The sequence below is a fragment of the Haliotis cracherodii genome, unplaced genomic scaffold, assembly GCF_022045235.1.
Source record: "Haliotis cracherodii isolate W230 unplaced genomic scaffold, xgHalCrac1.p SCAF_4, whole genome shotgun sequence".
In the NCBI taxonomy this organism is placed as follows: domain Eukaryota; kingdom Metazoa; phylum Mollusca; class Gastropoda; order Lepetellida; family Haliotidae; genus Haliotis; species Haliotis cracherodii.
The window spans coordinates 19426175-19443505 of NW_027266297.1; the positions used below are offsets into that span (position 1 = coordinate 19426175).

The 17331-nt window shown below is 41.7% G+C and overlaps 1 protein-coding gene across 1 annotated transcript in view; it reads left to right on the forward strand.

Moving 5' to 3' along the window:
- Positions 1-862: 862 nt before the first annotated feature.
- Positions 863-17331, forward strand: part of LOC139478627 (GRB2-associated and regulator of MAPK protein-like) — a 55272-nt gene continuing 38803 nt past the window's right edge. Inside the window, exon 1 of the mRNA XM_071261186.1 lies at positions 863-1347. Within this exon, the coding sequence (XP_071117287.1) occupies positions 1047-1347 (301 nt within the window). The 5' untranslated portion in view covers positions 863-1046. The remainder of the gene's footprint in view (positions 1348-17331) is intronic.

Genomic DNA, 17331 nt, shown 5'->3' on the forward strand with positions numbered 1-17331 from the left:
AGGACTAGAGATTACACATAGAGTAATTCATTAGAGTACCATGTAAGTAATACGTCCTTGCCAGGATATAAACTCCTAATAACGAACAATACGATAAATCACTGCCACAGAACAGGAGGCTTAAGTGTTTATACTCAGTGGATGACATAATACCAAATGTCAAGGTGACCCTAACTTGTACACGCGCACCTTTGCATATATAAGCGGTGTTTATAGCACTGATAATTGTGCTATTTCATTTACAGTTTAGCAATACACTGATAATAACACGATGGGTAGACGTGACTTTACAGTTGTCCCCTTGTAGAGAACTGAACCCGAATTAGCGTGACGAGCGAGCGCATGGACAAGGCACCTAATTAGGCCATTATACGATGTTTAATTACACTTAAACACTATCTATGTAAACATCCACTATCGGTATTCTCGAATAATATATACTGCTCATTATTTGAAAGGGAATAACCATATATGTCGTTCTATTTATTAATAAATATATATTGACATTATGAGTTATCAATCTTATGTATCATGGAAACAGAAAAAAGCCCAATCAAAGGTGGATGTATATATAATCTAGCTTGTACAGTAATTTATATGACGTTTGCGGTGTCAAATCTATAATATGTTACGAGAAAATTAACAAGCGCTTATGTAAATACGAGTATGGTTTTGATCAATCGAATAAATAATTCAAACTGCTTTTTCATGTATGTAAACTGGTATGGCATATCCAGCGAGCAGACGACACAAACCGGTTCGCGGTTAAAGTTGCAAGTCTCGGCTCGCTATTTTTACCTGGTCCTTTGATTTGGTTGGCTGTCAGGTGCTTAGCGAATATTGACAGTCTCCCAGGCGGGCACGCGCCGTTGGACAGTGTGGGCCACTCGTATTCTCCTTCCAGGTCAGGGTGAGACGGTCTGTTCTGTTCATCCCGCTAGGAGCCAGTGAACAATGACCCGGGCACCGCAACCGAGCTGAGATCGCTGGCGGATCATATTTTACCTATGGAACGTATCTGCGTTCTGTTGTCAAGCTGATTCAACATGGCGGACGATAGTGAGTTTGACAGTGTTTCTAAACATACACCTAAAGACATGGTATGGGACGATCGACCGAGGACTTTACGGCAAATAGTGTCGAACTGTCGTCTGCCTTTTTATGTTAAAGCTTACAAAGGAGATCTGTCAAAATATATACCTGAGTCTAGTGAACAAAATGACGTTCTGCATGTGTTGGAAGTTCGGCGGAGGAAAATTGTTTTAGGCAGACGACTTCAGTGGGAGAAAAGAGCCAATGATTACACGGTGACTGGCGACCAGTTGGACATACCGGCTTCTTTCAAAGGTAAGTGAGAATTGGTGTTTTCCACGTAGAGACGATGAAAGCAGACGATCACAAACATAAGAAACATGGTGCAACTGTGACGAAACTGTTCTAAGTTCTCAGACGTGATTGCCTCAATCAAGAAAAACATTACCGTTGCTTGTTGTAAGAGGACGTATATTAGGCAAGAGTCTTTTCAGGACTATATAAACAGTCTCACTAAAGAGGGATTTTTTCATGGATACATTGTGGAAATGCGTTGCTAGCGGGCTGTAAACGTGTTTGTTGTTGTGTGGAGTTGGTCGGTCTTGCTTTCGTATTAGTTTCTAGCAGTTTGCTTTATCAAAAGGTGCCATTTTTATTTGAAAAAATATTTCACGCATCTACAACAGTGTAATCATCATATATATAATTTCAAATCAAATAGTCTAATCTTGGCGTGTGCTGGATGTCGTATGTGCGTTAGGTAAGGCAGAAAACAACAGAGTTGATCACTGATATATCTTAGGACATACTGAAAAAAACACAGCTGGAAATTACAAAGAAGCATGTATGAGAATACATCAAAAAACGTTTCCTTTTGTGGTTTCCTGTAGTTGATAATTGTTTCCTATACCAACCTGATCTGTATGAGACGAGACACATCACGGTTTAGACGCAGACAATTAAATAAATGACGATGACACGATATTAAAACATGACAATTAATGCTTGCGCTCTGCATGTTCAAGTAAGTGTCACGACTAGCTTCGTGATCATGGGAAACATAGCCTATATAATTTATTCAAAGGTTTTTATTCTGTTAACGCCATCCCGAGGTACATGAATACACAACCATGAACATGTATACATTCTTCAATAAATATATCATTCATAAATGTTAAGAACGAATTGGATTGTTTAAGATCAATAATTGTTAAAATGAGTAGCAATATGATATATGATATATATCTTTATATACAACATGAAATAAAAGTACAAGATAAATGTACACATTCCTAATTATACGAGTAATATCACATGTTCAGGAATTCCCTATGATATGAATATATATCCCATGTTACTGAGTGTTACATCAATCACTCGGCTGGCTGGTCGTTCAGCCCGTGCTACATGAAATGCAGGCATTAGCTTAGCCAAGTTGAAATCTACACTGCCAATCATAAATCCATGCGTTTCATAACATGTTAATCTTGTGCTGCACGTGATTCAGGGTTGCCGAAAAACTCTTTCATCCCGTTCACAAAAACGTAAATTATTAGATGATCCAGGATTATTGTTCAAGGGTAGGTCTATTGAAAATAGATTTCCTATTTACTGTTTGCATTTCACTTATTTGAGATTGTTTGGTCATATCAAATTGTGTCAATCTGAAATGGATAGAAAATGTAATATCACCACATGAACACATGCTCTTTTGAAATCTAGTATAGCAATGCAACTTTGATATTTAATCGTGATTAAAGTAAATCAATATTGGCTGACAGTCTAATGTCTGCTTAAACTCCAATGCTATTATTACTGAGCGTATATGTCCAAATCGATTAGGACACACGCTCAATTGTATCTGACTTGTAGCGAACACTGTTTCAAAACGAAAAGAAATAATTGGCATATTCTGTCACAGTGAGACCCGCGAAAGTAAACACACTTTGATGAATGTCGAGGATTGTTGGGAATGATCGTAAAGTTAAAAACACAAATGCAAACGCGAAGGCTGAACACATGAAGGTGAGGACTGTTTTATTTAGCTTAGTCAGGCATAGACGGGAAAACACCGATTAGATTTCAAATGAGCCGAAGGCCTTTCTTTGACACAATTGCCGTATGAGTTTGCAAAATTTGTCACCTCAAGGACGAACGATTCATCGCATGTGGGAAGTTTAGTCATCAAATGAAGTCGTAAATACAAGTACACTTGAAACCAGCAACACTCAACTTGCCTCAGTAATCCCCAAACTCCCATCTGGTCCGATTCACATGGACGAGGCGATAACCCCAAAACGTTTCGAATGCAGCTAAGCGAATTAGGTTAACCCCACACAACGACACCCTAATTCCACATTTAAGTATTTATTTCTTCATAATAACAATATATCTCAGGTTCATATCGTCTTAATTAATACAACCTTCTTACTTAATGGATTTGTAATTTAGAGGATTATTGAAGGTCTTTACAATTCGTGTTGCGGAACACGGCCATTGCTTGACTGGAGATGTTTATTCATCATAGTCAAAGCAATCTAATGGTTACGCCAGTGTGTGAATAGATTTGCCTTGAGGTAGGTGCTTGGAGTTAACGGTCTGGTGGATTGATTGAGGCGTTAATAGATTAGACGTTATGTTAGATATCGTTATTGAGGTCCCTTCGGATGAATGTTAAAACTGTGTTAAGGTCTTTGATATACTTAGTTTGGCTTTCATTTTGTGATAAACAACAAATACATTGCCAAGGAAGTATATATACTATACGTACAAGATGTCTTAACCAGAGTAAGAAACACACGAATATGACGAGAATAACACAACGCCTTTCTCTGGTGCAGCTCAAGGCATCTGGGTACTTTTTAAAAAGGGCGTTTGCGTAGCCTTGTGGTTAGATTTGTTTAGATGCGTAGAGTCCATTCTACTGTCCCCACCGTGACATTGCCGGACTATAGTTAAAAGTGTCATAAAACTATACTCATTCGCTTACAAAGATCCCTTTAAAGTTTGAGTACATAACGCGTAATTCATATATACTGGTATTACATAACATATCGAACTGTTGAATGTAAAAAGTATTTGTTTTTGTAAAAGAATACATTTTGTTTGTCGCAACGCTGCCTAAAATCCACGTAAACACTTATGACCTTTGGCCCACCCTGAGAACCGAAGAACCGACAACAACGTCCTGGCACACTGAATAACGATCTGGCTTATATGAGTGATGATGATGGAGATATGTTTCTGTCGATTTCCTGGTATAAAGGATCAATTTAATGTACATCTTAATACCCCTTGGGAATTCCGGGATAGACCTGGTCCATAACAACTTATGCTGGTCGTACGAGGCGACTTAATGACTCGTTGCTCACATTATCAATCACTAGATTGTCCGTTCCTCTCGATTATTTACAGGCCGCCGTCGTATACCCATAATATTGCTGAGTACGTGTTTAAGCAACAACACACATATATACACACACACACACACACACACACACACACACACACACACACACACACACACAGAGAGAGACATCCACACGCGCGCACACACACAATATCTTCCTCTTGTCGATATGACTACAGTTAATGTAAAGCATTGACGGGAGGGCAAATATTTGCCCTACTGCAAATTGTCCCCATAGCTTTGTTGCACACCATGGTGTTTGTCATGCTTACACACACGATAGCAACAGACCATACATGGATAGCCCTGCATCCAGACCCCCCTGACGTTGAAACATAACACGTGATTGTATTTCCATTCCATAATATGCCACATGGGCCATTAAGAAAATCAACCGCCATTACAGGTCTTAGTCCAAAACCACGCTGCTTTGATCAATACATATCCCCAGCCTTACCAATTAATCACAATTATGTCAAGATATTCATATCTTAGCACCGGTTACTTATAATCATAACACCACGAACCGACGTTTATCTGATCAACGTGTGAGATCAGGCAATCTGGATGCATGGGAAGCGTGATTGATAGCAAATAGATGTGCACGGTGATATCTGGTTAGTGGTTAATGTCTGCACTGTCCTTGTTGGTATTTAGGACAGTAAAGAGTACGTATACGAGTGAGTGATTTGGGTTTCACGCCGCTCGCAACAGTATTCAAGTTCTATCAGGGCGTGTCAGGATGTGGGAGGAAAGCCCGAAGTGTTGCAGGTCTCAGACGTTTACCACTTTGACGAAACCCACGAGCACGGGTATGGTGCTGATGAACCTAGACGCATAATCAGAGCGAACCGGGATTCGAACCCACGATCATAGGTGGCGTACCCAAGGGACGTAACTCTGCACAGCGAATTGCGGCACCTTAGACTACTGGGCCACCCGTACCCATAGTCCGTATACAACGGGTAGCTGTTCTATACAGCCATCTGACAAAGACATACGTCGGCTAGGTTCTGACTCACAGAGGTCCCTGTGCTATAGACAAATAATTTAGGATCGGATGAACACAATGGCTGATGCGTGTGGGTCGTTGGTGGATTGTTACCACAGGACCTGGATGTGTTAGTGTGTATCCGTACCCAAACGGTCTGGATTGATGCTTGGACTTTCAGATGCTGTGATATTTCTTAGTGTGAAACAGATGAATGTGTGACTGTTCTGAAAACAACAGCCTTTTTGTTGAGGACCAGATCCTGTGATTGTCGTCGGAGTGGAGGAAATGTGGATCAGTGGATCATTGATTGTATGAATCCTTCCTGGTGTACTGTTGCAGTGCTTCCACGGACCCGTGAACATCCGGGGTAGAGTAGGTCTTCAGAAACCCATGCTTGCCGTAAAAGCCGACCATGCTTGTCGTTAGAGGCGACTAACGGGATCGGGTGGTCAGGCTCGCTGACTTGGTCGATGCATGTCATCGTATCCCAATTGCATGGATCGAGGCTCATCATGATGCCAATCTCTGGAATGTCTTGTCCAGACTCGATAATTTACAGACCGCCTTCATATAGCTGGAATATTGCCGAGGGAGGCGTTTCACAACAAACAAAGCTATCAGCCACAGGTTTGGCTGGCCCAGTTATTCACGCACCTTTCTTTGTCAACTACAGCTGGGAGTTGACTGAAAGAGATGACAGCGCAACTAAGTGACCATGAGATATCTACAGGTGTTTTCGCAGCCTTGAGATGGCCTATACGGACAATAAACATGACAGTAGCAGGAACACCCTATCTCCAAAGAACATCGTGACGTTGATAAAGAACATGACATGTCTCCCTATGCACTCCTGATAAAGAGACACTTACACATTCTACTCTCTCAATGTCCCTCATCTTCGCTGGTCCAAGGGTGAACAGGTCGGACTTGAGAGCCCATCAGCTCATCATTAGTCAAACGGGACTGCTTCTGCAGAGATTTAAAGGTAATCATCGAGCCATACTGAAAAGATGGAAGACATAACCACTGGTCCAATATGAGCTGCAAACTAGTTGGATATGACCAGTGGTGTCTACCCCTGTTACGCTGAAGCGAGGGAGCATTATTTTCATCTGTTTGCGATATTATTTTTTGGTGTGAACTTAACATTAAGACAAAACGTTGACTTGTGGTCTAGTGGTATAGCGTCCGCCCGGAGAGCGGAAGGTTTGGGGTTCGATCCCCGGCCGCGTCATACCAAAAGACGTTGAAAGATGGTACTTGTTACTCTGTCTGGCGTCGGCATTAAGTGAGTGAGTGAGTGAATATGGTTTTACGCCGCTATTAGCAATTATTCCAGCAATATCACGGCGGGGGACACCAGAAATGGGCTTCACACATTGTACCCATGTCGGGAATCGAACCCGGGTCTTCGGCGTGACGAGCGAACGCTTTAACCACTAGGCTACCCGACCGCCCCTCTCGGCATTAAGAGTCTGAAACAAGGACTGGTCGGCTCGGAGTCGGTATACTGTGTCTGATTGGGGTAACCTGCAGGATGGTATCTCAGTGAGCTGGCACTATAAATCGGCATCAGTCCGGACTAGTCCAAACACACACACACACACACAAACACACACACACACGCATGCACGTCGCTATTTAAGTCCAAAAATCTTGGACGCAACGTTAAACCCAATTTCACGTCACCTCACCTCACAAAAGGTTGACAACAATTTTCAAACTATTTCAGAAAACCACCAGAACTAAAATATTAATGTCTGTATTCAATTATGTGTTTTAAGGGTATATATCAATATAAAGAGAGCTTGATATTTCACTATGTTCTCAGATTTAGATTTGCCCTTCAGTATTCATCGTTGTGACATTTAGCTTAGCCTTTCTTCTTAAGGGCACAGGGACGGTCGGGTAGCCTAGTGGTTAAAGCGTTCACTCGTCACGCCGAAGACCCGGGTTCGATTCCCGACATGGGTACAATGTGTGAAGCCCATTTCTGGTGTCCTCCGCCATGATATTGCTGGAATATTGCTAAAGGCGGCGTAAAACCATATTCACTCACTCACTCACTCACTCTTAAGGGCACACGACAGACGTCCTTGAAACCTCTGACAGAAAACATGAAACAGTGATTTCACATTCTTATGTGTGCGCAGAATCCCTTCCGGAAAATGTTCGATGAACATAACATGTCCAAAAAAGATAAATTGTTCACTTTAGAAATCGGATGTTCTGATAAAATAATGTAAGAAATTGTTTTACTTCACACAGAGAAAAATGTCCTGGAGCAAAATAGCCTGTTTCATAGAATCTTCCCATTGAAACATTATATAGAACCGATATTAGTGATGCAGATAATAACCTGGCTGTAATAATGATCAATATTAATGTAATACTGTACACCAGCTGGTGAGTACGATGGCTGTCAAATTCAGTTTTCGCCCTTTGCTGTTACGAATGCGAAAACTGAAACCCCTTTCTTCAAATACGATAATCGCATGATATGCCCAGTTGCTGGACAAACGGACCTCTGTCACGTTTCACTCCGAGAGAAACAAGGCTCTGTTACAACGAAGACCCCCTGTCGCGCGTTCTGTACTTGGTGACACGCTTCTCAGACCCCCGGGCTAGAGGCCCCCAGGTAAAAATATCCAGATGTATTTAACGCCAGGGGGGTACCGGCCCCCAACACAATAGTGACTCTCTCCGATTCACCCCCGGAGAATTTGTCCCTTGTTGCATGCGACAAGGTCGAGATTCGTTAAAATCTGCACTTCAACTAGGACTCCAAGTTCACTGTCACTCGTCTTTGAAGGCGCCCGAAATAAAAATGGCAGCATGCATACCTACATGCTTGTCTATTGTTTTCGTTTTGCTTGTTGCTTTTTAGGGACAGGTGCAGTAAGTACTGTCACGTAGGTTATTTTCGTAGACACCGTTTAGAAAAAAAATCACGGCATTAATGCCCTATATGCTACGTGTGCAATATTAGCTTGCCAGGTCGCCATTCTTAAAGTTTATATGAGAGTCTGTGTTAAACATCTCCAGAGTTGTCTCATAGCCTTTGAGGTGAACATCATGGAATTTCGCGCTGACAGTCTAATCTCGGATTGTACCAGACTTGCCTTGAGGTAAGGCTGTTGCGTTACTGACATGTCACCATTTAAACCTCCCATGGTGCTTCCCATGGCAAGCCCATTACATCACTGGGTTTTCATAAGAGGTATTCAGCTTTTTGTGTACAGCAGAGATTTCTTGTGATTATGGAAAGGCTTTTGTCTAACCATTTCACTAATATTCGGGCACGGGTGGCCCAATAGTCGAAGTTGCGTCCGCTAGGCGTGCATGATTCTCTGAGCGTGAGTTCTACTCCCAGATTTCCCCTGATAATGATTCCTGCATTAAACGTACACAACATATTACCAAAGTACTTTTCAAAGCTTGTTAAACCCAACTCACTCAGTCCCCCGATAATGTTCTTGTGTGAAATGATTCACGTCGTCAATCTTTTATCTTTAAAATTTTAACGAATCATATTCGATACAGTAACTGTTGTAATTATATCAGCAGATTATGTTATGTTGAAGGATGGCAGTATAGCACATGATCAAGGTGTTGTTGTTTTTATAAACACGGATTGTACTTTAGGACACGACCCGTGAAGATCCGGGTTAGAACTGGCCTACAGCAACCTATGCTTGTCGTAAGAGGCGGGTGGTCAGGCTCTCTGACTTAGTTGATGCATGTTATCGCATCCAAATTGCGTCGACCGATGCTCATTATGTCCAAAAGTGGACTGTCTGGTCCAGACTCGATTATTTACACACTGCCATCCTGTAGCTAGAATATTAGTGAGTGCGGCTTTAAACAACAAACAAACAAAACGTCATAATACTTTTCGTGTATCGAACAAGCCACACATGTTTGGATCTAAGAGATTCTAAAGATAATTGTACATAAACATTTATTCAACATAATTATCAGTCGCTTTTGTCACGTAGAAAAAAACGTTGAAACGAGTCTAACAGAGACCGATTGTTTTTTCAAGGATGATAGATTAAATCCCCACTTGGAAAATATCTCTCGTTTTGATTCCCCAACAAACAAAGCAAATCTGCAATGCTACTACCCATAACGTGTCTGCCACCCCCCTCAAAACGTGAGTAACGAACCTGCTTATCTCGGGGGTTCATCAACTGCCATTTTGTTTGTGTTTCACGTTTACGATTGTGAACAATCATTTGTTCACCTATTTGCCGGGCTCACATTGGTATCGACCCAACGCGGTCCTGTCATCTCTCCCAATTAGAACACGCACAGGAATTATGTCAGCTTGCGTTATGGATGTAGAGCTTGTTTAAACGAAAATCAAAGAATGAAGTTCTAATTTGACGAACAACGATGGACGTTCGTACCAGTGCGATTATTGACCAGTTTTTAAACCGTTACATTCAGCATGAAATACACACCGGTTACAACCAATTCATTGCATTTGTGATTTTTTTCTTTAAAAAACCCAATTTGTTTGTATTTGATAAAGGGATTAGTTAAAGTGCTTGTGGTGTTAAACACGAGGTCTGTCACATGCTCATATGATTTTTATTTCTACAGAGGAATGTTATAAATTTGTTTAATGGCTTTAAGATTGAATGTGTACCAAAATGTAAAAAACACCTAATGTTTGCCCCATGTCGTACACACACACACACACGTTCTGTATACACGTAATACGCATCAACTATTGTATACATATTAACACGTGAAATGAATCACCTGACACTTTGTTTTAAGTGTAACATGGTTTTTTTCTTGTTTTCTTGGTAAAGTATCTTCACGTATTGGTTTAGTAATAGGAAGATTTCGTACTGTTCAGGAACATTGGGTTATTGCGGTCGCCATTCGTAAGTGGGCATATGAATTTGTTTTTAAGCCGCTTGTAACAATGTTCCAGCTATACAGCGACGGGTACATGAATGAGCTTCGCGCACTGTACGTGGGGAATCGAACCACAGTCTTAGTCAGTACTTTAACCACTGAGCCACCCATTGCCACTCGAAATAACTTATCTTGATAGATGCCTTTGGAGTGAAGCATTGAGTATTCCTGCCACGAACAGGAACAGTCCAGCTGTAACACGCCGCATACATATAGTCTAGTCTGGACCAGGCAAACCAGTGATTGACAGAACGAGCAACGATCCACGCTGTACGATCATATTCAGTAACCTTGGTCTCACGTTGTAATCACGTGATCAGTATTTCCACTGGTACGACAAACATACAGGGGAGCAATACTGCCTCGGAATCCTCACTTATATTATAAACTCACCGCCAAAAGAAACGCGAACCATAGAAACATATAGAGAAGTATTTACGTTAAGAAGAGATCCAATGTGTACCACTTCAGGACAAAACTCCCAATCAGTCAAGTGTTACCACAGAGAGTCTTTATTCTTATCACGATATGCTGCACGTGATTTCCAAATTTGACACGCTAATCCTGCTCGAGATAAATGGCGCATCTCGAGTCATCTATGACGTCACATGTGACGCGTTCATGAACGTCGGCTGACACAACATACGCATGTGTTCGTTTGTGCATCGAACCAATGTAATATCTCTTGAATATGAGTACGTCTTCCTGTATTGACCAACATGCTTGATATTCACGTTTGTTTTGTCGGTGACTGAATAATTGTTAATAACTGCATTCTCTCTTGCTTGGGGGCACGGGTGGACCAGTCATCTAAGGTGCCGCGATTCGATGTGCAGAGTTGCGTCTCTTGGGCACGCCAGGTACTTATGATCGTGGGATCGAATCCACTAAGTTTGTCTCACCGAAGTGGTAAACATCCGAGACCTGCATCACTTGGGGCTTTACTCCCACATTAAGCTGACACGCCGTGATATAACTGGAATATTGTTAAAAGCGGCGTTAAACCCAACTCACTCACTCTCTCTGTTGCTTGAAGGGGCGGTCGGGTAGCCTAGTGGTTAAAGCGTTCGCTCGTCACGCCGAAGACCCGGGTTCGATTCCCGACATGGGTACAATGTGTGAAGCCCATTCCTGGTGTCCCCCGCCGTGATATTGCTACAATATTGCTAAAGGCGGCGTAAAACCAAACTCACTCACTGTTGCTTGAGTGAGTGAGTGAGTATGGGTTTAAGCCGCTTTTAACAATCTTTATCCGATATGACATCGGAGGACACCAGGACTGGGCTTCACGAATTGTACGCATGTAGGGAGTCGGACACGAGCTTTAGGGGTGACGAGCCAGCGCTGAGCCACAACACTAGCACTGCATGCGCAATATGTTTGAAATATTGCGTGGTACTTAGTAAAAGCAGATATAAAGTTCCCCACTCACTTTCGTCCTAACAATTCATTCCTGAAGCGTCAGGCATGGAAGTACAATAGTCCGGGTAGTCATCACTCCTATTGTCCTGGTTAAGCGTCGCTGATCGGGGTCAAATATTACCATCAGATCGATTCAATAATGGATCCCAATCATTATCCTATCAACGGTCGGAAAACTACCCCCTGCGTTTGCAGGATATTAACTGACCGAGGTCCTTCTAAAGGTGTGAGCACAACGTTATATCGTAAACCAGCCAAAGAACCAGTTGTCACATTACAGGGTTGGCCGGTCGGTCAAGCGACGTGGATATAAATCCTCTTATTGTTTGACAATAATTAACAGCCTCAACCCGGGCCCATGCACATATCACATCAGCCCATATCGTGGTTACCTTAGTTTATTTGTTGCCAGAATAGAGTTTTTCAACCTGGCTGATCTCTGGGGAATGGTCAATGTTCTTTGGACACGGACTTGTGTGATGTAATTGCTTGTGAGCGTTTAAACGGGGTCGTGAACAAAGACGACCACCCTATCGGCACACAATGGCCTGAATGGGAACTATAGGTCATTAACGAACACAGTTGCTACTGTATGATTCGTATAGAGGCAATGGAGGTTTAATTTCCGTGTGACCTTCACGTTTAAATCATATTATCATTGCTGTCCCACAATAGCCGTTGTCCCTTGTTCTTTATATGTGTTTGGAGCGATTGTGCTTGAAGCGTATACTCGTCACATCGAAGACGCGGTTCAATTCCCCCACATGGGTAAAATGACATGACTTTAAAAATGTTGAAGGCGGACGCCTCACATGACTTTAAAAATGTTAAAAGCGGACGCCTCAGAGGTGCTTGTAGTAGCTGTGGTCAGTGGACATAAAAGCTGCCAACTGTCTTGTCCGGGGTCCATTGTTTACCCACCGCCGTTAAATATCTGAAATATTGTTGACTGCAGTGTTAATCGACAAACAAATAATAATGAGTGTCAACAATAACTGCTGATATTTTGACCATGTGTACCAAAGTATGGATGTGATCCACTGTCCCTGTCGTGCTAAAATGTCTGCAAAACACGTTCCTAGTTTACTCAGCACAAAACGCTACCATTCATTTTCTCCATACACCTGCAGAACAATCAATAATTTTGCTTCGGAAAAGTTAGTGTACAAACATGTAAATTATTCAAACATACAAACGAATATTTGGAAGCGGATTGTTGGCTGGTATTTTCCGGAGAACGGTGTCGAATTCCGCTGCGCGATTGTTTAGCTCGACATGAGCGTGAGTTGTAGCAATGAATAAATACACGGACATATTTGGCTAACATATTGCCTGTGTGGACATTCTGACATGTGTTATTTATATACAAATTGTGTAATCTGACAATATTTCAATGTATTTTGAAACAATATCCCCTTCACTGGAAGTCAGTCGGGTGCCATGTTATTTGTACGTCGGGTTTCTTGGGTATCTCCAGGGTTGTGATTTGGAACCTTTGTTCTGAAAGTGTCGTCAACATCGTTAAAACATGTTTGTAAATATATTTGTTAGATATTTGTTAGATATTTGTTAATCTTTTGTCAGTTCGTTACACTGAAAGTTTGTTCGTATTTGTCTGAGTGATTACTTCAGTGTAGCGCCGATAGGTTCTGCTTATTGTGGGTTCGAATCCTAGATTTTTTGTGGTCTGCCAGCACCATATGTATGGTCGTGGTAAGCGTATAAGACCCGCGTCAGTTCCAGTTCCGTATTCAATCACTCCTAACCGGTAAGGCTTCAAGGTAAGAATGTAGGCCAAGGGCAGCTTTTTTAAAGGGGAGTGGTCCCAAATATTAAAATCCTCTCTCAGATAATTTTACTGCCTACTACATACTTCACTGGGTACATTGGGGAGGGGACGGTGGAGTACTGCCCCCCCCCCACCACCACCCCCCCCCCCCCCCTACCCCCACCCCCCCCCCCTCTGGATCTGCCTTTGTAGGCCCCCAGCAACCTATGCCGGTCGTGGGAGGCGACTTAAGGGATCGGGTGCTCAGGCTCGGTAGCTTGGTTGATTGCGTGTTACCGGATCCTAACTGCATGGACGCTCATGATGTCAATAACTAGATTGTCTCGATTATTTACAGGCCGCTGGAATATTGCTGAGTGCGGCGTTAAGCAACAAACTAACAAGCAAACAAACACTCACTCAGATAGTGTGTGATTGTGATTATTACAAGATTAGCCTTTCAAATATTGGTGTCGTGTCGGGGACTTTTAGAAAAAAATGCTTCTCATAAACGTTCGCTTACTTACAATATATATTTCTTAAATTTATGACACATTTGGGATAGATTCATGACTTGTTTGCACTCAAAAATATATTTGAAATGGATCACTGCTTCCAGATGGCTGAGCCTTTGGCGATATACATATAACAGTGATTTGAGGAAAAATTCCCTAAAACCTAACACATCAGATACCGCTAGCACGCTTCCCAATCCTTTACCCTAAAGGAAGACGTTTTATCAATGTTATTTGAATTGTTCATTACAACGTTATGACCCGGTGTCATTCAGCAGGCATCCATAGATTCAGCATGGTCACCACGTATTGGACTGAATATTGCAGATACTAACCCGTACCCTTAAAAAAGAATTGCAGAATTGCAGCATTAAAGGAACTGATTGAACTTGTTAAAAACCTATGCATCCCCTGCTGTTTCCCTTCCACGCCCTTATCATATGCATCTGTCATTGGCATTATTTCCCCTGGGATGTCAATGTTGACGTATCGCTGCTTTACTTTCAACTGGCAAATATACATTGATGACTAGTGCCCTGTCATTTGAATTTTAGTATTTTAATACTACTTTAATACCACCCTGTGCCGTCTCGTGGTTGTGCTGTCAGCTGACCGTCTGTATAATTACCACAAGTGAAAATAGTTCAAGTCTCCACATTTCGGCGTTTATCTGTGATTCATCGAGTTCAGATAATAGACATTAGCTCACGATTCAGTGCATGAACTTTAGTGCATTAACGCCAGAAAACACATATCGACAACCATCACGATTTACGATACATTCCTTTGTTTATTATGTTTACTTCCTTGGATCAAATCTATATTTACTATATTAAACTATGAGCAGGACTATCTTTCTGAAAACACGTGCTTGTAATAACGCCATCCGCCATACAAAGTTGTAAGATTCACTGATTTGTTTGCTTTTGTTTGACAATAATATGCAACATGTGACGTCCTAATTGTTATTAAGCCAGTATTGCTGCTTAAACAAATCAAATTTTGTATCTAACTTTATTTAAATATTGGTATAAATGTAAAAGTTGATACAATTATATTTTTTTAAACCTCCAGTTATTTACATGAAAGGGCAAGGTCGCTAATTCTTGCATCCTTGTTCAAAACGCTGTAAAAAAACAACGCCTAGATTCATTAGAACAAAGAGAAAAAACATCCAACAGTATTACTTTCCTAACAACTCTTCAAACTCGAAACATAACTGAATGCATCAATCGACCTACGCCCATTATCTTGAAAAACCCATTGGTGTAGGAGATTTGCGTTTTAAGGCTTTTAATCCGTTTTTGACACAGCATCGGTTCTTCCCAGTTCCTGGAATTCTAAAATTAGCGCGTGAGTCCCACCGGTCAGACACTAACAGTCATGGTGGTATGTTCTTGTTTGTGTAGCCTCCCCGCCTCGTCTGATGTTGGCGAGTTGCTAACGCCGTTGTCTGATGTCGTTGTTGACTGAGCAAGAGGGTTTATTTCAGTAAATATGGGCGTATCGGTAAATGCGAATATGTGTATGAATTTTCAAAATTTGGAAAAGTTGAACTGATTGCATTGTGTATCGTGACTTAATGGATTTATGAAGGATTTTAATCTGCTAAAAATATTGAAATCCGGAAGGCGTTTTTCATAATGTCGCGGCGTTTGAAATATTTTAATCCGATGTTTAATATTTACGAACGTATTGGAATTGTTGGAAGTCGGAAGTCGGAGTTTGCATATACACTTTATGAATCCAAGGTTAAAGATAAAATATGTTGAAAAATAGCGTGGCCTTTGTGATGCCAAAACAAAATAATTCCTAGGCAAAATAACATTGATCTGATATAAGAATTAAATAAATAAACTAGTAATTGAAGAGCAAGAAGAGAGCCACTCCCATCCGATTGAGTCTGGTGGAAATCGGTCGGGGATATCATGACCAACGAGTCAGGGTACAATGACACCAGTCTGTCGATGACCACCCAATCCACATTTGTGTCGGTTCCTACAAGCTTGGGTAACCCCCTGTTCTGTCTTGGAATCCAGAATGGGTTATGAGTGATAAGCGACAAAAAACATTTCCATAATCTTAAGAAATCGAGTCCACGGTACAATTGAGACTATATCATGAGCCTGTGTCAATGATTCACTATCAAAGAGCAGACCAGGTGTTCGCGAAAAGGTGAACGCATCCTGCCCACCGGTGACACACGTCGCAAACACATGCACAGGCAAGTCAATTGTTCACTATGGGACTATGGTACGGGTCAAAATAGGGAGTTGCACCTGATTTCGTTTTGGTCACTATGCGTCAAATTTTGAATGTCCTCCACATAAAACTGTTTGAAACCTTTACTGGGGCATTGTAAGTTGTAACCCTTCTCAAACAAGTCTTAGCAAGCGTCCTTTGGCGCTCCTTGAAATCTTCGAAGAAAGAACCTGCTCGATTGTAGCTCAAAGGTTGTGAAATGTAGGAAACAACTAACTGCATGTATATAAGAACTGACAAGAATGTCACAAACATTATTTAATATTTCAAACTACACAGCAGCTAAGAAACAAGTTGAAGATAGATATTGTATATATACACGTCACGGTATGCTGACGCTAATTTTGTCTACTCGACGGTAAAGGTCTCAAACAGTGCATGAACCAGCCTCACAACACACGCTTAGCAACTAACACAAGCCACAGTGTGCAAATACCGACCATCGCCCAACAATAAATGATTCTGGGCAGGTATTTAGTGCAATCCACAAAGGATTGTCCCATAACCTTGCAAGGGCTGAACCACATGGTCTTATTACATTCTTCAGTGGGAGCTTAGCATGAGAACAATATATTTCAGATAATGAATACGCTGGAGAAGAGAAGCGGTAGTTGTTTGATTTCTTGCCGGATTCAGTATAAGTCTTATCAACCCCGTGGCACATTCTTGTCTGGAAACTCGACACCTGTTTGATAAAGGTCACAGATCGTGTATTGGTCGACCAGGTATTGGAAAACCGACGCTGACCCGTATTGATCTTATCGACCTCTGATAACCTGATTGATTCCTCAGCGTCGGTCTTAAAGGGAGGCGGGTTGTTTACTGGTTCGTAGTCAGTGGGCGAGTGCGAGATGAATATTGTTAGGGAACAATGACACAGAGGACCAATGTTAGCGGAATGTAATGAGGCTTAAAATGTACTCTTACTACTATGTTTAGAAGTGAGAGGGCCGCCTCCGTGGTGTAGTGGATAGAGTGTCTGCCGGAGAGCGGAATG